This window comes from Oxyura jamaicensis, chromosome 2 (assembly GCF_011077185.1).
Source record: "Oxyura jamaicensis isolate SHBP4307 breed ruddy duck chromosome 2, BPBGC_Ojam_1.0, whole genome shotgun sequence".
Taxonomy (NCBI): Eukaryota; Metazoa; Chordata; class Aves; order Anseriformes; family Anatidae; genus Oxyura; species Oxyura jamaicensis.
In genome coordinates, this window is record NC_048894.1 from 46,785,223 (window position 1) to 46,813,217 (window position 27,995).

Genomic DNA, 27,995 nt, shown 5'->3' on the forward strand with positions numbered 1-27,995 from the left:
CATGTACATTATAACTGAAAACTCTAAAATAGTCTTCATCTTTGATTTAACTCATCAAACACTACATTCCTTTGGCCTCATACAGTCATATCACTTGGTCACATTATCAAGACGAGCATGCTTTTGTTGTATCTTTGTTGTATTTTTACTCACAATTTCCCTCTGGCAACCCATATTTGGAATGCCCTACTGGTCTATGTCTCCTAATGTGCCTGTCTCTCATGTGTCTCCTATGTGCCTAATGTCTCCTATGTGTCTATGTCTCCTGTGTGCCTAATTTATGTGCCTCAGAGTCCCGCATCCTCATGGCTTGATGAGCAAGGATGTTCTGCCTCTACAAAATACACCTTTAAGCACTTGAACTATATTCCCTCTTTATCTGCATCCATACACTACAGCTGTTAAATCAAGCTCTGTGTAACCTGCTGATTCACTCATGACAAGCCTTGTGAAAATGCAAGCTTCTCAGCTGTGCTCCAGCCTTAGAAGACAAAGAGGATGTGGATCTAGACAAAGCCAAACACCGCTAACATTTGTCAGAAAACATATTGAGGTACAGATCTTGAAATATATGCAGAAGTCAATAGATAGAAGCATTGTCCAGGAAAACAAGGAAGTGCTGAAGATTAATGAAGAGAATGCGTCAAGCCCTTTGACTCTGGTCCAGTGCTAGGTCATTTAGAAGACAAAAGAAGGACCAATCCTTCCCAGTAAGGAAACTAATTCCTAGATTTGATTTCTTCCTGGTATATGGTAACTAAAATTTTACTTACACTTGAAATGTAATGGACTACTTCGCCCTCCAGAAGTCTGTCAGCAAGGAGACTGAGTTAAGTGAATAGATACAACAAGAAAGGGAGGTTTTGTTGAAGGGTTCACAATAAGACTTTGCAAAAAGTCACTCTGAACCTGGTTTCTATGCATACCTGTATCTCATCTTCAATATAGGCAATGAAAATCCTTCAAAGCTCTTTCAGTTTCTGGTAACAGCCTCACATTAAGACGATATGAAGACAAAGAATTTTTGAAATACTGCCAAAATTAGCATTGTAATGGAATGAAGATACTTCTGTATTAATAGTGAGGAGCAACTAGTTAAATTCTCATTCCTGCTTACATGGAACTGAACACTGTCCAAGGATCTGTTTTATATATGATGATCATCTTTGTGCCAAATTATTTCCTATTTGGAAGTGTTGGTGTCAGGCAATTCCTTGAGCTTATTTCAAGGCAGGCAACAAACTGGATTGTTCTCTGGAGCAAGAAATGACATTTTAGTATGTTTGCTTGAGCTTACTACAATGAGGTCCTGGTCTACAGGCAGTAATGCAATTCAGTTATGACAACAAGAACAGTAGTAACTATTACTTGAACACTCCCATCAATACTACAGACTTCAGAAATACATGTCCAGGGTATTAGCAATCCAGCTCAGAAAATATTTTTGATAATTTCATCTTATTTTCTTGGCATTGGTTGAATCCCTGTAAGTAAAACATTGTGTGATATTTACTAGTCCTTATCCGAGGACCATTAAATATTTTGCAAACATTAAGCATCACAGTAACCTGTGAGGGTAGGTTACTAATACTACATATAAAGCTGCTAGGACAAAGCAAAAAACAGCAGAAGTAGGAGCTGTGTAGCTTCATGTTAAAAAGATGTCAGCAGACAAACAAACACTAAGGGCAAATGAAGGAAATACATTAATAGGAGGAACCTCTTTTTGAAATTCCGTGATGGGAGCAGGGGAAAGCAGCATATGATTTGCTAGCAAAGCAGGTGTTTATCTGTGTGGTGGAAATACCAAGTGCAGTGTGCTCTCCTCAATAAGGAGGAAACACTTCACAGATGAAGCAAAAACATTGACAGCAAATTAGTCATTGCAGAGGTGTAAATATGTAAAACAAAACAGCACCTCAGCACCTCTGGATTAAGATAACCATGGACATTCCAGACGTATCTCCAGCTGCAAAAAAAGTGGACCTAAATCACATCAAAGTCCCAGTAACAATTTCCTTGAGCAAAAGTTTCCAACCTATACAAACTCCTACATATATCCAAATACAGTAAGTTAATTGCATTTAAAAAAAAATCCTCATTATCTGACTTTATGCACCAGTACTTAATTTTCTGATTTTACCACAGGTTATACGAAACCTAGTATTTTTAACTGAACAGCCTTGTGGAGTCTAGTCATCAGCTGTAAAAAAAATCTCAGCTTAGATTCAAAAGTTAAAATAAATTTTTAATTCTCACAGTTAAAAATTTCTTAACGCTCTGAGTTGAGAATACCACAAGTCACATACAAAAAGAAACTACACTGTATTTATGGTTATACATACATGTAGGGACACAAATTATACCACAGAAAAGGGAATTAGAGCAAGTGTAGTCAGTACAAAATTCACAAAGCAGAAGAGGATTCTGACAAGCCAGAAAAAGGTGATCCTATAAGCCTGGACAAGCTTGCTTTTTCTATGAAATGGAATAATCAGAGCATTCCTATACCATCTAGTGCTTTGGGTCAAAAAAATAGCAAAGTTTTCTGTAATCTGGTATCAGGCGTAGAACTTCTGGACAGGGTCAAAAGTGACAAGGTAGTGGAAGATAAGAATTCCAGGGACTGCATAGGTGACTGAGACTTGCCACTCATGGATATCTGTCCTGTTTAATTCCCTGTGATAGAAGGATAAGTACTGAAAAATACCCTATGGCTATACAACTACAGAACACTGTGCTTAAGAATTTGTCCACCTAAATGAAGGATATAGTAAAATTCAAAGGAAGACTAATCAGAAATAGAAAATACCTATCAAAATTCTTTCAGTGCCCTATCCAAGTGCATAATCTAAATACCAAAATACTCTTGACTCTTTTCCAATACAAACCACAGGATGCAAATTTCAAAAAAGAGAAAGTCAAGAACAATGCTAACAATATTATACTTTTTCTCACCATCCTGAAAACGCTACATAGCATCAAAGAATGTATGAGTTGGAAGGGACCCACACAGATCATCAAGTCCAACTCCTGGGTCCCCAAAGGACCACCCAAAAAATAAAAATAAAAATCAGACCATATGTCTGAGAGTTTTGCCCAAACACCTCTTGAACTCTTGAGAGACTTGGTGCTGTGACAACTTCCCTGGGGAGTCTGTTCCAGTACCTGACCATTCTCTCAGTTAAAGATCTTTTCCTGATACCCAGAGCCTGATCAATGAGCTACATAGAGTGTAAAGAAGCCTCCATTTAGCCCTTCAAAAGCTAAATAAACCTTGCACACAGAACATAAGCATACATATGCCTCTAAGGTGAAACAGTATCTAGCCATCCTGGATGAAAAATGAAAAATCATATTGAACATATCGAATGAAAATGTGTGCCTTGGATCTCAATACACAGAATATAATTAGTCAAGTTAAAATTAACCATTTATGCTATGAAGAATGCCATGGGATCTCAAGTAATAATCAGCTACAATACCCACCTCACATCTGAAAATCCTGTATATTACAAGACACACAAATAACATTTTCATACTGTACTTTAAATTAATTTTTGAAAAGCTATGTTATTCTTAATACCAACTAAATTAACAAAAATAATAATTCATATCTTAGGAGTTTGAATTGCTTGTAAAATGTCTGAGAACAAAATGAAATACTAATAAGCTTTGACTATTCAAAATCATACTCTCATTGACTAAATATTTTCTTTATGATTGCTATTTAAAATATTTTCTTAAGCTTAAAAAAAATTCTTCCACAAGGGTTTAATGATGAATGTACAATATTTCATTTACATGGGAATTTGGTAGAGCACATAAAATATCATAAATTGAGCATAAAGTTGAAAATACAGCTTAAGGGACTTTAAAAAAAAAGAAAAAAAAAAGAATTATTCAGATAAATTGATCAATATTAGTTTGATTCTCTGTTCTGTAAACAATAAAGTACAGCAAGGCACTGTACCACAAGAGAGAGCTAGGCCTGCCAAATGCTGAATTTGTTTAAATTATACTATACTAGCTCTATTTAAATCATAGTTTAATTGCTGTTTGAATTGTATTACAGCAGTTATGATTAGCTGCATTCATCTTCTGACTAATTTAAACCAGATTTCCTTAACTCTGACCTGTAAGCTCAATGTATAGCTCCCTGACCATAAGGGCTCGGCCTAGCGATTCCGATTCCCAAAGCTCCACGTTGTTTGTTACAGTATCTCTGGTTAACTTCTTGTGTTTCCCTTTAAGGAGTTTCATTGCATTTTAAATCAGTCAATGCACAGGCAAAATTCACAAAGCTGTATTTAAAAACCTACTTTGTGACCAAATTAAAAGCCAAGGTGCAGGAGGCCTGCCTCATCGACCCAGGCTCTCCGGGCGCACCCCAGGAGGGGATGGCCACCACCCAGGACTGCCAGGAGAGAGTGGTCCGAGTGGTCCATCCCTTATTTCTGAGCCTGCAAATGTGATGGCTTAAGGTTGCCAAGCAACAGTGCTGGGCGAACGGCCTCCCTATCTGTGATCTCTGGAGATGCTCTCAAATTTCATTAAAACCTGTCCGTACCTATTACACCAGGGCCTGTGTGGGGTCTGTAAACAGAGGGAGCCTCTCAAGGCTGAAGGAAGGAATAAAGAAATGAAGTGGCATTAGCCTTTCCATCTATCTGCTTATGAGTATTTTAAGAAACCCCTCGTTTTTATGGTGAGCATGTGTCTTAAAATAGATTAGTGTTTTATTCTTGGGGGAATCTTTAGTTGTTTATGTCTAATAAAATGCTTCATCCTACCCACAGATGTTATTCTATTACAGACTGAAAGCAACAAAAGATGGTCTATAAAAAGAGATGCAAGCTTGGTAACAACTTGAAAATAAGAGATACTAGTTAAGGCTAGAAATTGTTTGTATAAGAATCATCCAGATTGTAAAACAAACAAACAAACCATTAACAGCAGGTGCTTTTATAGTGAGCATACTTATACATGTCAGTGAGCCACAAGTGAGTATTGTATTCAGAATCTAACAAGCATCTCTGTTATAAAATCACCCCTTAGAGCAATGGAATATTATAGATTACCTTAGTAACTATTTAAATAAAGGCACACTTAAAAGATTCAGATTACGAGAAAGATGTGTAAGAAGTTTTTCTGCAGCTAACAGACTATTTGAGAAAACTACACTCTCACAGCAGTTGTGCCAACAGGTTCACTTAGCTCTATAAAACTCTCGAAAAAGCAGACTGCGGGGAATTGCTGCACAAGCACCTCCTTGTGGCGCAGAATACTTAAGAGCTGAAGATGTAAAAGGGACACTGAAAATCTCTTGGGATTTTGCTTCCCCTGCTCTGAGGCGAGCTCCAGGTAGATGGATTTGCAGCAGTCTACTGAGGAGGAAATCTCCAGTTGGAAATTTGACTTTCATAGGGACTGCAGAATAGCTATCCTAAATCAAACATCTGTGCTACTCAGACTGTATCTCTCTTCAAGCTCTACGCATCTTTCCTCATAATGCACAATCACTGATTAATATAGTGGGGACCTAGTCTGGGGACTATCACAATAATTATATTTTTTGTATGTATGTGTGTATATACATATATATACACACAAACACACTATGTATATATATATATATGATTTAATATACAAATACAAATTCAGATGTGAACTCAGCAAGTCTCTGTATAAAACTCAGAATGATACCATAACTAACCTTGTGACAGAACTATTTAGGGATGTATGAATGATATTTTAGACATAGTGACCACTGGTTAACCAGGCTGCAGAGTTCACTGGAAACAGGAAAGTAAATCTTCTTGCAGACACAGAATGATGCTGTTGCTGGGGCACAGGCTGGTAAAGAGAACAAATCAGTGTTCAATAGCCCTACAATAAAATTATTGAAAGTTTCGGACCTCTGTCACAGTTCAAGTGCCATTGATCTAGCCTTTGCATCAGGGTACCTGACTTTTCAGATGATTTCTTAAATATCTTAGTTGCTCAAAAATGAAGGATGAACTACTTTTTGACAGTTATGATATGAAAATTAGTGAAAATCAGGATCTAGAAAGAAGTTTGGAAGAAAAAAAAAAAAAGTGATTTAGGTAGAATTCAAGTATACTTTCTGACATGTACTTAAAGTAAAAGTCACAGAAAAAAAGTTCACTCTCCAGAGTGAGTGGAGAACTGCCTGTTAGAGCCTGATGCTTATTCATTTTTCTCAAAGGAATTTTTCCTTATTACCAGATGAAATATAGAAGTGTCTTCCCTTGTTTTGAAAGATGAAATATTTTATTTGTCAGTATCCAGCTGTAAGCCCACAGTGATTATCTGTCCAGTGGAAAGACATTGAATAGTTCTATAAAAATGCTGATGAAATAGTTCTATAAAAATGCTGATGATAATTGCTTGCCTTTACATTACATACTAAATGGTAATTTGTGCTGGCAGTTAGATTTTTTTTTCTCTGGGGAAAAAGAAATTAAAATCTTCTGAGTAAGGTAGGCAAAAATTGAACTATTTGCTTCCCAAATGAAAATCTCTTCCATTTCACAAAGAAATACTCAAATGCAGATGATTTACTCAACTGTAACAAGATACATTATAACCTCACAGAAAAGATGAAGTGGTCAGATAGTGATTTCCATGAAGGGTGGTAGGAGACACTTCCAGAACTAAAAGACAGAACAAGAGCACTCTTCTGACATCGCTGTTCAGTTACACAGATGCCACTAAAAATGAGTATCTGAACAGCAGTATTATCTATCCCCAGACGAAGCAACCAGAGCAGGAAAGTTAGTAAAAGGGCTGAAAGGAAAAAAAAAAATCTGTTTCTTTGCTTCAATAATTTTATTCAATTTCTGTCCATTGTATCAATGCCCGTGAGAGAACACCCCTGAAAAAGACTAGTTAACCTGGACCTGACAGAGCCAAACATTTTTAAAATGATCCTTATTTACACAGTTTAAAAAGTCAGCTCAAAGCACGTTTTTTCTGGTTTTCACTCATAGTAATCTCTTTTTACAGCAAAATCACTACTTGAATACACAGAAATCTATGGAGCTAGTTGGGATCCACCCAAGGGTGCTGAAGAAGCTGTCAGGTGCCTTGATGAAAGCGTTCGCCAAGCCACTTTCAATAATTTACCAGCAGTCCTGGCTAAGTGGGGAGGTTCCAGCTGACTGGAATGTGGTGTCCATCTACCATAAGGCCAGGAAGGAGGATCCAGGGAACTACAAGCCTATCAGTCTGACCTTGGTGTCAGGGAAGGTCATGGCACAGAACGTCTTGAGTGCCATCACAGCATATAGAGGACACCCAGGTGATCAGACACAGAAACCCACTGCATTGGTTATTGAAAGGCAGGTCCTGCCTGACTAACCTGATCGTCTACAGCAACATGACCTGCTTAGTGGACAAGGGAAAGACTGTGGATGTTGTTTACTTAGACTTCAGCGAGGTATTTGATAATGTTTTCCACAACATTCTCCTGCAAAAACTGGCTGCTCATGGCTTGAACAGATGTACTGATTGCTGGGTGAAAAACTGGTTGGATGGATGGGCCAAAAAGGCTTTTGTGAATTGAGTTAAATCTGGTTGGCAGCCTGTCGTGTTCCCCAGGGCTCAGCACTGGGGCCAGTTCTCTCTGACATTTTTATTGGCACTCTTGAGGAGGAAATTGAGTGTATCCTCAGTGTGTTCGCAGATGACACCAAGTTGGGCAGGAGCGTTGATGTGTCTCTAAGGGAGAAAGGCTCTGCAGAAGGATCTGGACAGTCTGGATTGATGGGCTGTGTCCAGCTGTATGGCATTCAACAAGGCTAAGTGCTGGGTGCTGCACTTGGGTCATAACAACCCCATGCAGCGTTACAGGCCTGGAGAAGAGCAGCTGGAAAGTTGCCAGCAGAAAACGATCTGGGGGTGCTGGTCGACAACCTGCTCAATGAGTCAGCGGTGTGCCCAGGTAACCAAGAAGACCAATGCAGTGTGGCATGCAGAAATTGTGTGGTCAGCAGGACTAAGGAAGCAATTGCCCTTCAGTGCTGGTGACACCACACCTCCAGTATTGTGTTTGGTTTGGGGCTCCTCACCAGAACCAAGACCTGAGTTGCTGAAACACATTCAAAGAAGAGCAATCAAGCTAGGGGAGGGACTATAAAAAAAAGATATATGAGGAGGGGATGATGGAACTGGGGTTGTTTAGTCTGGAGAAAATAAGATGGGGAGGAGATTGCATCAGTCTCTACAACTACCTGACAGGAAGCTGCAGCAAGGTGAGCGTCTGTCTCTTTTTTCAGGTGACAAGTGACAGGACTTGAAGTGGCCTCAAGCTGAACCAGGGAAGGTTTAGATTGGAGATCAGGAAGAATTTCTTCAAGGAAAAAGTGGTTAGACATTGGAAAAGGCTGTCCTGGGAAGCAGGTAGTAAAGAAATTTGTGGGTGTAGTGCTTAGGGATATGGTTTAGTGTTGGACTTGTAGTGTTAGGCTGATGGTTGGACTGGGTCATTTTGAAGGTCTTTTCAAACCTAAATGATTCAATGAAAATGAAGCCATGAAAAAGGGGCTGTTCATGAAGATTGCATTAGTAAGTTCTTGCCCCTGTCTGGCCTACGCTCTGTGTTTGTATTTTAAGAAATGAATACAACAAAATAGTAAGACTAAGGTAAGTGAAGAAAGTGCTGCAAGAAGTTTATATTGCCCTGCAGTCAACTTGCTGGAGAAAGCTGATAATGAGAAATTACCACATTAAAAACAAACACAACAAGTTTGTCCAAAAAAAAAAAAAAATCCATCTACTGAAGGTAAAACTTCATAAATAAATAATATTAAATTAAAATGCCATATAAAGTTAACACTTCATCAAGATAAGGCCCTCTTGTATGTTAACAATTTCTCTGACATGATTGTAAATTGAAGATTCTGATATCAGGATATAGGTCTCCATTGGCCCACTGGACGTATATGAAACTCTTGGACAAAGACTAGCTAGTCCTACTGCTATACCATTTCCTTATTTCCAGAAATACATGCAATAAAGGCACCTATACCATAAGCACATTGAATTCTTTTTACTCATTCCTGTTTTATGGAAGCAATACCTGTGGTCTCTAATAACGATATTACTGGGATCACATATCAGAAAGATGTCCTATACAAGCACTGATTGGCAAGAATGAAATTCATGCACTTAGTCATCCCCCTAATAAAATATTGCTTAGATATGAGCAATTTACAAAAAAAAAAAAAAGAAAAGAAAAAAGAAAAACACTGTTCAAGGTTTTAAAATTTAGCATGAACAGATGGTGTGGGCTGCATCCTTGTTAAACAGATATCATTATATTTCAACGTCTTTCATGATCATGACAATTTTGACAAGATAATCATCTCCTTTGAACAGAACTTTAAGGTTTGGAGAAATAATTCAAGATTTATTAAATAATTTGTCAAATTATCTATGAACCTTGCTTTCAAAAGAAATCCTATGATCTTATTAAAATAATTACAGAAAATCTGTACCTGATATAAAAGACAAGTACCAGTAACACTGGTATACAAAGGAGATATCTAAAAAGTATAGGAACTTCCAAGATTCAAAAGGTGATGGCATAGCTTTGGTCTCTTGAGATATTTATTAGAAATTTCTGTGCTACATATCCCGTGTGCCAGGTCAACTGTTGAATCATAGTCTTCAAAATAGAAGGAGAGGAAACCATTCTGTAACTATGTTAAAGTGAAATAATCTAGACATGTATATTGCAGCCTCATTTCTCTTTCCTTTCCTCACACAGTGTTGCCTCTTTCCTCTTATTTGTTCTGTGGAAAAGCACACAAACAAACAAACAGAAGTCCTAGCCAGCGCATCAATTACACAAAAAAATAAAAATTAATCTTAAATCTTAAAAAAATCTTAAAAATTTTTTTTAGACTTCTCTTTTTAAGAAGAGCAGCAGAAAACAAAGGAGATGAGTAAATCCCGACATGATGTCAAGAATGAGCAAAATTGTGAATTTTAAATGTTATCTCAATTTCAATTTCTTATATTCATGTTTGTTCTAGGGAAAAGTAAGGCTGAGCAAAATGAGGAAGAAGGGTATAGCGTTTACTTCCTTGTGATTTAAATAAAATAGGCAGGAGAAAAAAGACAGGAACAACTCCATAAGCCCTATAAAAAGGTGACTTCCTCTTAACTCTATAAGAAAGATGACTTCTGCTGCCATTAATTATGGCCTTATTCTAGTAGGCAGCACTGCAATTACAAAATTCAAGTGTCTTCTCCTGCTTATACTGGGGAATTTACCCTCCTTTAATTGAAAACTCTTGCTCTTGGATAATAAAGGGTGAAATAATCAAGCACCCCAAGGTGACAGTGGAGGCAAAGCTTCTATCAAGAGACTTTGAGATAAAAAGCATAGTATTATTTAAAATAATTTCACAGATACTGAAGGTTTTCTGTCTAAGCTACTTGAGAGAAACAATGCTGCTGTCATTCCACCATGACATAGAGTGACAGAACTAAAACTCCTACACATCAATAACATCAGCAGACCAGCCCGTGTATGATTCCTACTGATTGACTTGCTATTCTAAAACCACTTTAACACAAGTTGTCCCTGTCATTTGGTGAGAATGAGGAGTCAACAGCCAATGTATAAACCTATTTCAAGTACAAAATGGTACTTTATTTACCATTATACTATGATAAGTACTATGCTTCTGAAGAGCTATTTAATGCTACAAGGTTCTTTCTTTGAGAAGGCATTCATAAAACTGCCCCAATACCTCATGAAGCTGAAGTACTAAAACTATATATATAAATACCATGAGTTATTTCAATAGCTGAACAGGTAAATGAAATAGAAAAAATCCAACAACTGCTTTGTAAGAGGTTTGAGAAACAGAAGCCTATCTTCTCCAGAGAAATTAATTGAAAGTTAAAGACAGGAAATTTAACTTCACATATTTTGTTTTTAAAATTCCTTTATACACTTTTTTTTTTTTTCACTTTAAAAGGAGAATTATAGCTAAAAAAATATCCAATGATACAAAAAAAAAACCAACAAGGAATTTTCAAATGTTTAGAAGCTGACTCACCAGTCTCTTTATAATCCTCAACAAAAGCTTCAGTTGTCGTGTATCTTTCTTGGATTTCAGCACTTCAGCGAAGCTGTCCATGTTTTCTGGAGACATGCTCTCCTGACTGTTCCCTCCATACAGCTGAACCAGCAATGACAAGCACTGCGAGGCATTCTCAAATATTTCAATATCTTCACTGGGAAGCTAAAAATGAACAAACAAAAATCAAATTCCAGTTTCAGAAAAACTGTGTTATCACTGGGAATTCAGAAGAATGTTAACGTTAACATTGTGGCAGGAAAGAATTGTTTCTAGTTGATTGACTCAAAATTCCATTAAACTAGGCTTAATAAAGTGATGAAAATATAACTGGATTATATCTATTCTTAAGCGGCAGTATAACTACGTCTCAGTTATGATCATATCAAATAGCATATCTATAGAAACATCATAAAAGCGCTGAGAACATTGCTCCCAATTTTGTTATTTTCAGACCATATATTTAGCTTTAAAATAGAAAGAGTACGATCTGAAAGTATCATTATAGCCATGATGTCTAATCTTCTGCATAATGCACACCATAAAACTTCATTTAATTATTTCTAAGTCAAGACCACAGCTCCTAGTTGAGGTAGAGTACAGGGCATGTAATGGATTTTAACTGAGCCACATTAGAAAGTACATTTTTCAGATTTAAAATATTTTTTGGAGCTCTTTTCTAAATTCCAGCTTATGTGTACTGTTTTAAAGAGTGGACACTTGAGCAGGCCCTAGCAATGGGATAAAGGAACTCTTTCATGGGAGAGAAAAATAATGGGAAAGATTTGGTGATATGGCTAATACTTATTTTTAAATGACCTTGTGGCAGTATGAGAAAACTATCAGAATAATTTATATTTTTCTTTAAAGTACATTCTGGAAATCACAAACAGAGAGATTATATTGTGCTTGTATTTGGCACCGTTGGGATAACAACAGGAATGCAATGCTTACTTTTGGTGCATACTGCTCTTGAAACTCAGTGAAAAAATCAGAGATTTCTTGGGAACAGTCAAGAGGATGATAGATTGGAAAACGTAACAGTGAAAGACAGAAGGAATTCAATCTATATAGTTTATCAAAGAGGGGGCTAAAGGGCACTTGATCATATTCTTTTGTTCCATGTGAGAAAAAGGAAGTTGAGATTAGCTTAATTTCTATACCTGAAAAAGGACTGGTAAGAGATGTTGGCTCAAAACTTTATCTAAAGCAATTTATATTAGAGGGAAGATTTAATTTGATTTTCTTTCTTTCCTTTTTCATTATTAAGGGCAATTAACCACTGAAACAACTTCCTCAGAACTGAGACAGATTCTCCATCACAGACAATTTATACCTCACAATAGTTTTCTTTTTTTTTTTTTTTTCTTCTAAATAACAACAACAAAACAGTATGGTTAACAGACTATCCTTACTGACAATTAAAAGCAAACAAATAATCTGTCCAACCATGCATGCTTGTGTATATATATATACACACGTATATCCCTACCTATTGCAATAATAACTGCTTATTTTTTCTGAAGTATGAACTTCCAAAGTTTTTTCATTTTAAACCCATACAGTTACTTTAAAGTAATCTGGAAACATACCATCAGACACATACTTCTTAAATATCCAAGCAGCAGGCCCCCAGGGATCTGCATGCAAATCTGAACCTGCTTTCCATTAGCTTCACAGAGCTGGCTGTTTAAAACAGACTGAACTGAGATGTAAGTGCTGAATACATAGCCCCAAGACATATCACATTCTACTTGACCTAATGCTATGCAAGTGACAGGACCACAGCACCTATTTCTTGCACAGCTTTGCTATATTTTTTCTCTTAATTCCAGTCTATATCCCACATTTTTGTTTTTGTTTTTTCAATATCCAGAGTTATATAATAACATCATCAACATAAATAGCAAGGCTAAAAAGGAAGAAAAACAACAAAGAGTAACAAGCTTTATAGCTCTATTTATATCTTCCTTCCTTATTAAATAAATAAAAAAAAATCTACTGATCTCACTGGGAGCTTTGAGTTGACTTTTACTTCCTTCACTGAAAAAACAATAAAAAAAACACTATTATATAAAGGAAGAAAAGATTACACTACTTTAACATACATCTATTATCCGTTTTAAAAGCAGCACTGTCTAACTTACAGTTGTTACCAGATGAGTGAAGACAGGTAAAGAAACCACTCCCTGAAATCATAGTACATGAGCTACATTCAGTTTTCAGTTGTGGCTTGTTGGCTAACTAACTAAATAAAAATCAGTGAACATTTGAACAGGTATCTCTTTGCCCTAGTGCTGCAGCAGAGGCCAGTTTCCTGATTTCCATAAGCACAAAGTCCCACACATAATCAAAAATCTCAGTAGCCATACTTGGAAGTGAGACAATTCTCAAGGTCTTTTTCTGAGATGCTCACTAAAACATCAAACTGAGGAAAGGAAAGGTATTAGTCTCTGCAGAGGACAGCCCCTACAGTAATCTTGCATGAAGAAACAAAAAGTACCACGTCCTTTGTAGCTCTTCCTGAGACGAGGAGGGCACACCAGTCTGTTCAGTGTTATTCCTGAGGAATCTAAACAGCAGGCTGTCTCACCACAAGGCTGTCTACAGCAGGAGTCCCCAATTAGTGAGACAGTGCCAAGGTCAGGAGGAGCTTTGGCTGATGGCTTGACTTACCTTTCCCTGGTATGCCCAACCTTTTACTATTGTAGCTGCTGTCCTTTTTCCCCAAACAAAAGAAAGGAAAATGGTGAAAACCTTCACCCAGTATGTCGTGCTGTCAGATACACTCGCTCTTGACATGTTATCAAGCTGTTGGCAGCCATCCTCCAAACCCAGCCACCAGCATCATGCCAGGGTTCACAGTACTCGCAAGCAGTGGCACTGTGCTATTCTATCACAACAAAGAAGTCCTTCATCCCATGTTGTACTGCAGGCTCTTCTGCTACACCAGAGTCCCTTTGAGTTTCAGTGTTACCTTCAGTTTGGGGAGCAAGTTGCTGTCACCCTGGAAAATTGTGGAGTTAAATGATAGCACAGATTTCAGAATAAAAAGAAAACAAGTTGGGAATGGGAAAGACAGGATTTTCTCTGGAGGGTCTGAGAATCATTAGCCTACAGTCTAACCCATCAATAATTAAAGTGGAAGAGGAATTCTCAGCAATGTCCCTCGATAGAGAAAAATGCTTATGCATACATACTCAGAGCTCTCACCATGTTGCTGTTTCACTACTGACAAATAGTAATTTAGATGTTGTGTCATAAGCTGGTACCCTGAAATTTAAAACTGGCTGCCAGTCTGTGTTAGTACTTCCATTAACGGTAATAAAAAGCAGGAGATCTGAAGAAAATTGTTGGCATGAACAAAAGCAGTGACTGAAAATATAATAAATAAAGATAGCAAACCACGGAATGAAAATTCAGCTTTCAAGTAAATAGTAGCTCATGTAATAGGAACAGAAAGGCCAGAATCATATTGCTAGGCAAAAAATATAGATGGATGGTCCATCTGTTAATCAGTTGGAATAATATTCTCATATTTCTACTCGTAACAATTCAATTTTATATGAAAAAGTATATTTCAAGTCTAATGCACTTACAGTTTTTCACAACAGTATCTACTTAAGCTTTTGTTCTTTCAGTTGATGAGACACCCAAGAAAAACTAGAGTTCTAACTCTTTAAGAAAAGATCTGTCCCGTAATATTTCATTAGTAGTGGAAAGAACTGTAATTGCCTTTCATTTCTTTTCGCTTTATCAGTCTTAGAGGAGATTATGAATTCAGCCTTTCAGCAAGGTAGAAATATCTGTAGCCTTTCTCCATGCAGTTGTTGATATTCTGGGCTAACATATAACCCAGCATCCTAAAATAAATTAAGAAACAGCTAAATTCATATTTTTTTGCCATTCTACAATTCAGAACTGTAGAATTATTTTTCAGTTCAAAATTTTTAAATAATGCTTCAAGACAAGATTTTTTTGCAATGAAATTGCACTCCTTTTACTTAACTTTTATGGCCAAGTTATAACGTTCTGTTAACAGACTCGTAGCGTACAATTCTACTTCATTTCTAAATGGAACCTGCTCTGTGTATTTTAAGGCTAATGGGGTGAAAAGCAGGTTTCTTGTTATTACACATCTATATTTTTGTAGTCTGTTGTGAAAAATACCTGCGTTATGAGCCCACTTGCAGCATGTTCATGAATTGCAAACCATTGCAAGAAATGTGTGATCATTTCAGCTGAAGTGGCAGTTTTCACACCATTGGAGTTGTTACAGCATCTAATTTTAGAGCTACAATGAAACTGTCTGGATTACCCGGAGGGGACACTATTTCAGCGCATTAATGAGGTTCAACACAAAGAGAGTTTATTACGATAAGAGATAGATGTTCATTACATCAGTAATGTGATTACAGAATACGCTGTACAGGAAGCACCATTGGGAACTATAGGGAAGATGATTTTACAAACATTAAACAAAATGTAAAAGCAAAACATCACTATTAAACCTGCTACCTTTACTATTCTATTCTTATTAGGAAATATGCACAGTTTAAATGAAAAATGAAAACATTATATTTTGGCTCAAGGCAAAATTTTTGTCCTGATACCTAAGGGAAAATATTTTAAAAAACAATATATTTTCAGTTCATCTTAGTCTATTCTCACTGCTGAGAAATTAAATCCCTATTTTGAAGTTCTGTGCTTATGACAATATATTCTTATTTCCTCTTTTTTGTTGTTTGTTTGTTTAAGGTAGCTTTGTGGAAGAGGATCCTTCAAATATACCCTAGAGATAACGTTTCAGATACAATCACAGCAATACATTATACAGCACAGGACATAAACCTATGTATTCCCACCCTGACCACAGAACTGCCTGTATTCCTAAGAAATGCAAAATAAAATTCTGCACAGTCTGCAGGATTGTCATTCTTCTGCAGTAATTTTCATTATTCATCAGCAAATACCTTCACGTGCTCTGAAACTGAAGTCAAGGCTCAGCCTTACAGACAGTGGACAGAAAGGACCTAGAAAAGATCATCTCATTCATCCATGTGCACTGAGGCTCGGTATTTGTCCTCTTCGTGTTTGCACATGATTGACTGGTCATTCAACAGTAAAATCTAGATATCCTGAAGATGATAACATGATAACAAATTACAAATTTTACTAGTTACACTATAATGAAGAAGCCTGTCACCAGAAAACAAACAAAACCAAAATCTCTCAGCAGTCTGATAGGGTGCAGAGAAGACTAAAGGGCCTCCATCTAGGATCTAAAGAGACATGAAACTCCTTTTTATAGGTATTGACAAGGTAATACAGTCATTCCAGCTGTCCAAAAAGCTCATTCAGCTTACAGGAAGTTATCACTTGTAAGCTGAGCCCTCTGATTTAGCTGCCAGCACAAATGCAATACTATGCTAAGAGTTATGGAAGCCCATGTAATGAAGGAGAATATTAGGTTATTCATTTGTAGTGCTGATTAGGCTGGCTAACAAACCATTAGAAGTGTTTTTTGTTGTTGTTGTTTTTTGTTTGTTTGTTTGTTTGTTTTTAAATTTTGGAGATTGAAAAAGCTTCTGAAAATCCACACTGAAGTCATTTCAAATGCCAGTAAACATTACAATTTTTTTTTCAGTATAACCACTACATAAAAATAGAAGGTATTTCATATAGCTGCAAGTTTCAGTATAATAATCAAATTAGATGTATGTTCAAGTGAAGAAACATTAGACAAAAAGCTAAGTGTAATTAACTTTTAAACATGAAGCTGCCAAGCAGCAGACTAAATGCTCAAATTATTTTCCTCTTATTGATCAACTAACGGCAGACTGATCATGGGATTAAATATTGAATTATCCATATTTGCAATGTTTTCTACCTGACAGAATTTGTAATTATTTCTTCTTTCACATTCTTAAAATCTCTGAAGTTTCATTTACATGCAACCTAGGTTTTCTACACTTGCTTTGCTGTGCCCTAAGTGACAGACTAAATCATAATTACAGAAGGGAAAAATTGATTCTAAGTTTTTGACATTTTCAAGTTTAGCTCACATTGATTTTTGAAGGATTATTAACAGAGATAAACATGTAGGTCTTCAAGAAAATAAATAAATAAATACATAAATAAAGACAAATCAATGGGGCATGGAACAATCATCTTCTTGAGGGATATACATATCAATGAGGGAAACCAACTATTCAAGGTGACATAAGAAACCATAATTATGGTAAGATGTGTAGAAATACCAAATCAGGAAGATAATTTGAATTTAACATCTTAACGTGGTGGTTAGTTCAAAATTCAAGACATATGTTAACTCCAGAAAGTGAAGCTCACAAAGAACAGAATGCCTCAAAACAATAATAGTAGATTGTGTAGCTTCACAGCTCAGTACAGAGGACTGTTACTGGTAGTGCAACAGAACTTTGGCTTAGGTAGGCCTGTTGGGTAGGGATATACATCTGGAGAGATCCATGAGACGTCATCTCAGTGCTGGCTTCAGTTGACTGTGCTGGTACAAGACACAAGAAGCTGATCTGATAGCAGCTAGGCAGGAGATGGCAATAGTTAAGGTACTGCCTTAAGCCACGAGTACCAGTGTATTAAGGGGCAACTCTGTTCCTAAGGTCAAGGGGATATTTACCAGAAGGGGTATTTTTCTTGTAGAAAAAAGCAATTATCAGACTGTGGGATGAGTGTGGGTCAGTGATGTATTGGCATACCACTCAACCATCTTGTGATATTCCCCAAGCATGGCTATTCTCCATATAGTGTCAGTACAATCCAACTGTAGCAGATGCTTCCCTGCAAAGCCAAAAGCAAAACCCAATCCCTGTCCTAAAATACACAAAATTTCAAAAACTCAGCATAACAAATTAGCTATGAATCTAAATCAGCTATTTCCTTCCTTCTTACAGTGGAAACATATTCTTCATTGTCTTTTCATACTCTGCAACAGAAAGAACACCTGTAGTGGCAGGTACTGAGAGTAGCTCTAAAGCCATGCCACAGCTTTCACTGTAGCTCTTGCACTTGTATATAAAGGTACCTGGAGAAGCAGAGAGTAAAAGTAGTGCACAAAGAATTTATTCCTATTTAAAGAAATTAGAGCATAAAATATTTTGAACAGCTGGATCCTAACTTTCAAAATTCTTGTTCCATTGTTCAAACTTTTTCAGACTTACCAGGAAAAGTTTAACACAGCAATGGGAGGATACAAAACTTAACAAAACTGGATGAAATAACTTTCATAAACATGCAAAAAAGCACATGTACGTGAAGAACAACATGTACACAAGAGAAAATCCCTCACTTTAAAAAAATCTTTAACAGAACTTAAACCAAGAAAAATGAAGATCCACCAATGACCTTTCCTCTTTATCTGAATGTTAAAAGAAACAGATTTTAAACAAGCATTTTCAATGTACTGGAATCTGTAGAAATATAGAACAAAGCAAAACCTAGTAGTAATTTGCAGTCATGCTTCTGAAATACAAGGACAAGTCAGAATCTAATCAGCACATGCTAACTATACAATTATCCTATCCTTTAATTAGAAACTTATTAAAAAAGACTTCCAGGTGGTACAAGTTGAGTAAAGCTTGGCCTCTAATTTTCTGTTCTTTAGGGAGTTAATGACATTTAAATTTATGTCTAGTTTCACTTTAAAGGAACATTTGCATCTCTACATATCTTATCATTTATCATATGTAGAAATTAAAAAAAATATAAAAGAATTTATAAATGAAATATTAAATGGTTGAAATTCAGTCACTTTGTTTCAGGTCATTCAGTGAACATTTCCAAAAAATCTTTGTCAATGGCTGGTTGAAACAAATCCAAAGGTGGACTTAGCAACAAGTATATTGCCAAAAATTATTTATTAAGAAAAAAAAAATCACACTTTTCCACATACAGAAGCTAGAGTGTGCTAAAGGTAGTAAAAAAGGTCACAGGTATTCATGTCACAATAGAAGCTATATTTAAGTGATAAGGAACAAATTCAAGAAGTTTGGGGCTGGAAGAGAACATAGTGAATCTGAAATACCTTTAAGGAAAACAACCCAGAAATGATTGTGTGATATGCTCAGGGAAATTCTCATGTACCATTTTACTCACATTGTGTTGAATGAAAGGCAAACCTCTAAAAGCCCTGTCCAACTCAAGAAGCATTCCTCTGCTCTAAGTTATTACACACACAGCCAATACAAATCTCTGGCACCGTATGATGGCAGCTGAGATGTGGGATGTGTCAGGGACACACTATAGCTCTCTGGAGAGATTTCAGTGCAGCACTGTGATGTCTAGTAAAGCCCAGAGAAGACTGACTTTAAACAGATAGACTTGAAAGATGGTTACAGGCTACCAGGGACCATTCCCACTCCCAAATCCCTTAGGATCATGTTAAAATCAAACTAAACTCTGAAGAAAAAGACATGAAGCTCAAACCCAAGGAAATAACATTAAAGGTAATCACTCAAAGCAAACTAATTTTAAGTTTTCTGTCTTTTCTAATGGTAGTAGTACTTGTTTTCAAATTTTGAATCTAATCCTTTCCCTGTATAGTGTGATCTTTAGACCATTTTCAAGGACTAAAATATGGCTATATATGTGTATCCCAACTTAAAAGCGGGATCCTGTCCCCTGCCCAAGTTCTACATTCAGACAGAGTTATTCAGATGTCTTTTGTAACCTGTAAGTCACTGTGACCTATAATTCCTTAAAAATTGTAAGAATCCTTGCCTTGTATTCGGGAGAAGCTTAAAACCAATGAAAACCTAGCAAACAGAGCTCTAAGATATCGAATTCTGTCGAGTAATTCCAACTTCAGTGACATTCCAGTAAGCTTACAAACAAGCAAATTCTCACCAGTTGAATAAGCAGGCTAATTAGGTCCGTCAGGGGTTTATTGATAAGCAGAAGGTCTTCAGCAGCCTGCGTGTCCCCTCCTGAGCCAGTTTTCTGTGCCTTAATAAGATGATAAAAAAATAAAAAGCAGCCTTAGTGACTGTTCAGTTATGAGAAACAAATTAGGTCCATTAGGTGGTCAAAGTTTGACGAGAAGTTGGAAGGAGGCCTATACACTCTTTTCTAGTTAAGTATTCCTGAGCTCCCAAGGAGCAGTTGCACTCCCTGTGTCTGTAACAATAAGCACAAAGCAAAAGCGACTCACACTGCCAGGCTCGTTCTGCACAGGCTGAATGCACTGACCTACATGACATTTCTTCAACAAAATGCTATGAATTGCATATGCAAAACATAGTTCTAAAGCCATGAATATTTTATGTATTCGTATTCTCTTTCAACATAACTATTTTAGCATTAAAGTTCACCCTTTTCTCCCTCCCCCCTCTTTATTAGGAACAATTTTTAAAGCAACTCAAATCAAGAAAAATCAAGATAACTGCAAAGTTAGAATCACAGCAACGTCCACTTTTGCCCTTCTGATTCATTTTGTATCCTGAAATATTCATATTTTTTTATAATAGTTTAAATTATTTTTAATAGGAATAATAAAATCTGTAAGTGAACAAAGTTTGTGATAATATCTGTAACTACTTGTAATTCTGACCATTGTCATCACCCCTCATCAAAACACACTGCCATCCCAGGCAGTGCTATTATGACCCATCTGTGCCCCAAGATGCTAGAAAGGTCTGCCTGCAAGATTTTTCACTTAACTTCATCATCTTGCAGCACCTTTGGACCCTGACCCTACACAGTGTAGCTGCTAGAAGAAAACTTAAACATTTTACCTGGAGGACACATTTAAAATTCATTCTGTATTGTGTTTTACTTAAAGCTTAATCCCTAAACCATCACCCAGGCATAATAACCAAGGATTTCTGTTTGGTTAAGCGAGCACAAGAGCAGGTCCCAAGAGACAGGAGACATCGCTGCTGAAGTTCCACTGTTGGTTTTGATGAGTGGAATGGATAATGCCTTTCTTGCAGGAAGAGTTCTGAAACAAAAGAGCTCTGAAGAGCCGTTTCTCAGTAATAAGACACATTGGTATGTTCCTCACTGAGACTCACCACAATGCTGAAGTCCAAGAAGGGCAAAAAGACATAGTGCATAGAACACACACAAAAATGAGTGTTTATATTAACCAAGAATGGGAAGTAAGCCACCTTCACTTCAGCTAAACCTACAACAGCTTTTTCTGACCAGTGTTTGGATCTGTCTGACCAATGGTAAGACACCCTCCATTTGACTACTTCAACTTTTATATACTTACTTGCCTTTGAAAAGAGAATGAATGATACTCGCTAAAGGAATTATACTTTATATATATAAAGGATATACACTGCACCATACTTAAAACTACATTAAGTCACTAAATACTGAGTCCACTTCTCAAATTGAGATTGGAAAATACCTTCAAGCTGCTGTGGTACACCTGAGAGACAGTATGATGACACTGCTCCAAAGCAGATATGCAAATTAATCCAAACCTTTGTACCATTTCCATTAAAATACAAATACATGGACCACAGAGAGCAAGCTCTTGGATGAAGCTAGATAAAATTATCAGCACCATCCAGTATAAAGTACTGAAATTGGAAGGAAGTGTGCTGTCGTGTTTCGCTTACCCAGCTGGATAAAGTCATCACTTTACATATAAAAAGTTAAAATAAAAGCAAGGATTCAAGTGAAGGGTGGTAACATCTGTAAAAGTCAACTTAAGCCCCAATAATGGATATAATGAGAAAACTTGATTCCCTGTATCAAGTGCTGCTATAGAAGTTATCTTATGCCAAAGATCTCTATGAAAACAGTCAGAGAATGTTTGTTATCACTACCGTGATGCATTGAATGACACACGGATAGAGGAATATGCTGTAAATGCATGGTACATAGCAGTCAGTGACTAATGGCCATCATTCAATAGGGCATGTGCACCAAGGTAGCTGTAGAACCCACAGGAGCCCTGTGATGAGTATTGTCAAGACGGGTATGTCAAGGCATGGAAACACCACCTTAAATTTAGTTCTGTGGGGGTACAGGGCAAAGCTATACTTCAAAACCACAGATGCCTCTTGTCCATTAGTCTTCCAGAGTGAACAAAATTGTTTTGACTGAAGTTAAACAAATCTGTAGCTGGAGTTCTAGTGCATCCATCAACTGATGTATTTATGTAAAGCCAGAATATAAATTAGCTTTGAATGTATAGATGTAAATTAGATTTAATGTATATAAACAAAAATAATCAGTTTCACTAATATTATCAAACCACGTGCAAGATCCACCCTCCTCATGTTGTCCGGTATAATTGGCCTCACCACTTGCACAGAGCCTAAGTACAGAATTTATCTCTCTGTGAGTACAAGGAGTGCTGCTAACAATATGACAATCAGAAATTAGCCTACAAAATTTCATCTGCAATCTAATTCTTAGATGAGAAAATGATTATAGAGCCTGCTATTAGAGGACTTGAAAAAGCCAAGGTATTGTACCATCAGATCTATTTTTTTTTTTTTTTTTTTTTAATAAAAATTAAAACAAACCTGACAGTAAAATACCTGGTTGACTGTTTGATAATGTAGCTGATTATTTAAAATGGTATAGAAAAAAAATAAATAAATCAATTTTCAATGCCCACTTCATACCTTAAACTTTGTTTACAAAAAAAGAAAAGTCTCAGGAAGACCTTTTCAGAATATGGAAGCTCTGTTCTGAACTACAGTACAGCCTGGATGCAATTTTGAATCTCTGTCCTCCAGATATACTGGACCTAAGAGTGTTCTCTGTTCTTTAGTTGATATTCCCAGGAACATCAAAAACCTAACATGAAAAGTGTTGTTGTTTGTAGTCTAAATAAAGATGTTACTTCCAGCTGATTATCTGAAGGAATTCGGTGGATCACTTAAGAACAAAGCAAATATTGCCAGTTTAGCATCATATCTTTAAAAAAAAAAAAAAAAAAAAAAGGCATTCTTTTTCTTGTTTTGTTGTTGAAAGTTATGTGCAATTTCTTGGATTAACATCTTTTTGTGCTCCATTCTTAAGGAAGATGAAGTCTTCACTAGAAGAAGCCATCCTCTTAATGCTGTGTTTTGCAGTGGTTCAAACAGAAACTTAAAAGACTAGCAGCATAAGAGGGGAATACTTTTGTCAGTGCACATGCAGAGGTTACATATGCTTTTCAAGTTCAATAATCACATCTGATTTATAATAAAAAGATACTGTTTTTTATGGAGTAATCTTTTTTCTTTTAAAATGAGCTGAAGGAAAAGGCTTTGAACTATCATTGAGAAAACGTCAAATTAAACTATTTATGGAGTACAGAAATGGAGCATTCAGCTAAGAGCTGTGTTTCCAGCACAGAGTGAGACTAAAATGAATATTCTAACCAAGCAAGTACGTAAAGAGAGGCAAGCAGTTGAAAATGCATGATCTTCTCTTTTCACCAAACTAAAAATGTAATAAAATTAGAATAATGGGAAAACCATCATTAGGATAACAAAAAGGTATCTAAAAAACGTTTAAGATGGTTATCACCCCCAGGAAACACACTCCATACCTGTAAAGTCTGGCGTACAATGTTTGCTGTATACATCAGCATGCAGTGCAAAATGTCAAGCAAGGACAGAAGAAGTGCATTTGCTGTCTTGGTGCTGCTTTTATCATCTACCTCCAAGTATAGCGACACAGTTTCTATTAGGAGATTACAGATGTGAGAAGCCAGTCCTATGTAGACAGGGAGACAAAAAAAAATGCTATCAAGAAAAAAGAATGACTGAGAATAGCCCAGAGAAAAATAAAAGAGTATCATAAAAACAAATTTCACATACACAATGAATATTTATTGTTTCCTCTTTTTCCTCCATCATTATAATTACTGTCTCTTTTATCCACTTTGGAGCAGTTCATAAAGAGATCTAAACTGATACAATCAAATTTGCTAACTGCATGGAGATTTATATAACACCCATTAATAAAGAGGAATTTTAGGAATCCTAAACTTTTCTGTAGCATGCCGGTATGCAAGTCTCCTTCACATCATACCAGGTCACAAGAACTAAACAATTTCTCCAGACTGTTACAGAACAACCCATCAGCTATATCAAGGTTTGAGGCTAAAATTTTCATTCTTAACTGGCTTTGCAGTTTCTGCCTTACCTATATACTTCATCTGTAGGATTGAACAGTGTTATTATCCTTAATATAAAATATCTTCAAAAGATTATTATAAATGAAATCCCAAATACTACACCTAAAATGCACTTAAGACTTGTTTGACTGGTGGTGGTAAAAAGTTTCCTAAAAATACTTGCCTTGAAGCTTTTTTCAGTACTTTTGGAATTTAATATCATCTCCTGTAGCTTGCTTAGCCCACAAATCAATTCACACATCAGAAAAAATACAATCCATTTCAAGAAAACAGCAATTCAATTGAGAATCCATCTCACTTTCAAATACAAAGTAACTGAGTTCATTATATTTAGTACCAATTTTTTCTTTCAGAATTTCATAAGGATTGAAATACGTTTTGTTCCTTACCCAGAACATAATTATGTTTGTAAACTATTTTCCTTTAAACGGGCAATTAGTCATGCTGTAACTTGGGTATGCCTATCTAGTAGCGCTGCAGTGTATTAGTTTCTAGTCCCCACAACTACCAAAAGTGACCAAAGTGAACACGTATTTCACGGAAGAGACTGCTTCTTTTCCTTTAAAACGTAATTGCATATTCTTCTTCTTAATATATATATATATTTACAAGCATCAGCACACGACTAAAATAAGACATTGTAGAACACCCTGCATAATTATACCATTAAGCTTTTGTTATTTAACAAATCTGTGGGGTGACTATTTTTGCTTTGAAAGCTTTCCCATCAATTATCTAAACTTCCATGAAAAAATTTCCTTCCCTATTCACCACCCTTAACACTTTCCTCAGGAAATTAAATACAAAAACATTAATTTAGAATGCAGTTACAGGTCAGGTTTGTTAAGACTTGCACTCTTATATCTCACATTTTTGTGTGTTTTATGATTATTAGCACCGTTCATCCACAGCAGTTTGATTGATGGGCTACGGCTCAGGCTAAGCTTTGAATTTCCTGGGTTTTTGTCTGCATGCACCAAACTCTTAAAATCGTATCAGTTTAATCTTGCACATTTAATTTCCTTCTCCTTTTTTAAAGTACAGTTTCTGCTGCCGTTCTGAACACTTCACACACAAATGAGATAGCAAGCAGAGACATATTCAAGTGATGTCACCAATACCCACCAAGAAGAGAATAAACAGACATAATTGTACATCTACCCAACACAAAACCGGTGGTTATTCCATGCCTTTTTTTCACCAGGCTAAATTAGAAGAAACCTAAGAAAACAGCCCAGGCAAAGCTGGTCCCTATCAAAGCGAGGTCTGCAAATTGCCTGCAGGGATACAGCCGAGTACACTCTGTTTCTCCCTGTATATGACCACAAAACCCACAGCCACATAAAAATGAATGAGTCAGCCCTATTTCTAGATGGCTTACATATAACCCTTAAAACAGTGACTTGGAGATTAACGCTGAGAAGGCCTCTTTCAAATGATGGCACTGTATGGGTCATCATCAGGAATTTTTTGGGTAGCAGTCCTCTCTGCATTTAGAGCGCTAAATAGGGAATGAGTAGCTGTGAATGAAACAAAAGCATCCATAACTCTCATTTGCAATTCTTTCCTTTTCACCTTTGAAGGGAATGACTTTATTCCCCTGGCAGTACCAGTGTGATTCTCACAACTGCCTCACTTCTGGTGATGGGTGAACAGGGAAGCAGACCCAACGCTCAACCTTTTCCACACTCATTGAGACATGAATAATACAACCACCCAGATTTTACTCTCTTGCAAGTATTTATAACCTAAGGGAATGTGTATTAGCAAGCCTGCATACAAACATCTGAGATACACCAGAATATTCACATTTACTTAGTTAATGAAAACTTCAGAATTGGCAGAATTGGTATTTTACATGCATGCAAGCTTACAGAGTTGTGTGTGCAAAAATATACACATTAAATCTGAAGTTTTTTTGAAAAAATCATACCTATTCCTTGACTTAAAATACAATAGGAAAATTTAACACATCTGAACTTTATAGTAAAGACATCTAAAATAAAACACTGGTGCAAACCGTTCCCTAACATGCTGCATGATTCATGCAGAAATCTGATAAACACTTGGTTCCACAGATAAAAAAATAAAACAGATTGACCTCTTGCCAAGTAAATAAAGTTCCAGACATATCCTTTATTGTGTCACAACAAAATCAAAACTGAAGGCCATAATTGTAGACGTGTAAATATACTCCTTGCTTACACCACAAGACAAAATACACATTCCTTGTCCTCAAAAAGACACTTGGAAACCAATATAATTTGCAGTGACCATGACAAAATTCAGTGGAAGTTTCACGGCTTCAGCCACTGGCACTGTAACCAATTTATTCTATAAGTAGCTATAAAGATCAAGCCACATATGTGCATTCTAAAAACTGAATCTCAAAACAGCCTTAAAAAAAAGAGAATCCAATTCTAAAAAAAAAGAAAGTATTCATAATCCAGTAAATCATAATCTAGAAATTGCACATAAATATCTGCATTTCAGAAGATAAATTGTTTTTCTGCCAAATTTTACAACTGATTCAAGAACCACATGCTTAGTTTCCAATAAAGTCTAAACCAATATTTATCTTTAAAATATTCCAACAACATATTTCTGAGTGATATTTAACAGACATTTATTTCTTATACATTGCTTCTCAAAAGACACACCCTGTACACTCCTGAACCTTGAAAGTGGTGGATCTGAATCTGAATTCTGTGTCACACTGGAGAGCTAAATTGGAACAAATCAAGATTGTTTTACTGAGAAAAGCTACATTTTTAAAAATTTTTATTTAAGAATTCTGATACTTCCAAGTATCTTGGCAACACTCCACTTTTTCAAGAGAAAAATCTTAGTGACAGTTTACATGGGTTAAGGAAACGCATCATCATTTCTTTCAGCTGGGCATTGCTTATTAACAATGTTGAGTAAAAACTTATTAACTTATCATATATATTTTTATTACCCTGCTAACCTGAAATTCCAGGAAACAAAATGTTTAAAGTGTATCACGTCATATAGTTTACAGCTATAATTATAGATTTATTATAGTACTTCACAGAGCACTAGTGATGCCTTCTACTGCTTTGTAAAAATAAGGAGGATCTTCAGTGTATTAAACCTCAGTTCTCCGATATTCAAATTTTGCAGAAAAATAATAAAAAAGTTAAATTTTGTCTTGGAGTTATGTTTGTAAATCAACATAACTATATATATATAAAAAAAAAAACAGTTCTGATTGCAATTTAAGATTCATAACCTGTATTGAATGATGGCATCTGAAATTCCTAGCCTAGCTTTACAGCATTTGACAAACCCAGTATTCGCGGAGTATTTTTCTTGCCCAAAGAGACCTCTGCAATGAACTGAGCGTTTAGCTAATAGGATTTTATGAATGTGGACTGTGATGGCTATGGTTGTGTTTTACAAATCTTTTCAAAAGATAAAAGGAGTCTTTTGGCTCGTGATACAGCTAATCGGACAGAATGTGCCATGATACCTTCTGGAATGAAAGCTGAGAGGAGATATTTTATTCTTAACTATTAGCAAGATGGATAAAGGAAGAAAAATCTTCACTTCCAAATCATATGAAACATCAAAGGACAGCCTAGGAAGCAATCTTCTAGGCAATCCTTTCATTCCTGCCAGCAATTAGAGCATTCAACAAACCTGTCTGCTTCTAGCTGAAGAAAGTGTTAGAGCAGGTGCACTTCCTCCTAACAATACCACCACGCAGCCAAGCAGCCAGCAGCAAA

The 27,995-nt window shown here is 36.3% G+C and overlaps 1 protein-coding gene across 3 annotated transcripts in view; it reads right to left on the bottom strand.

Moving 5' to 3' along the window:
- Nucleotides 1-27,995, bottom strand: part of ULK4 (unc-51 like kinase 4) — a 240,376-nt gene that overhangs the window by 45,537 nt on the left and 166,844 nt on the right. For all 3 annotated transcript variants that reach the window (XM_035316467.1, XM_035316466.1, XM_035316465.1), the window contains exons 33-35: nt 23,656-23,822; nt 20,001-20,099; nt 11,097-11,282 (exon numbers count right to left, since the gene is read on the bottom strand). In XM_035316467.1, the coding sequence (XP_035172358.1) occupies nt 11,097-11,282; nt 20,001-20,099; nt 23,656-23,822 (452 nt within the window). The remainder of the gene's footprint in view (nt 1-11,096; nt 11,283-20,000; nt 20,100-23,655; nt 23,823-27,995) is intronic.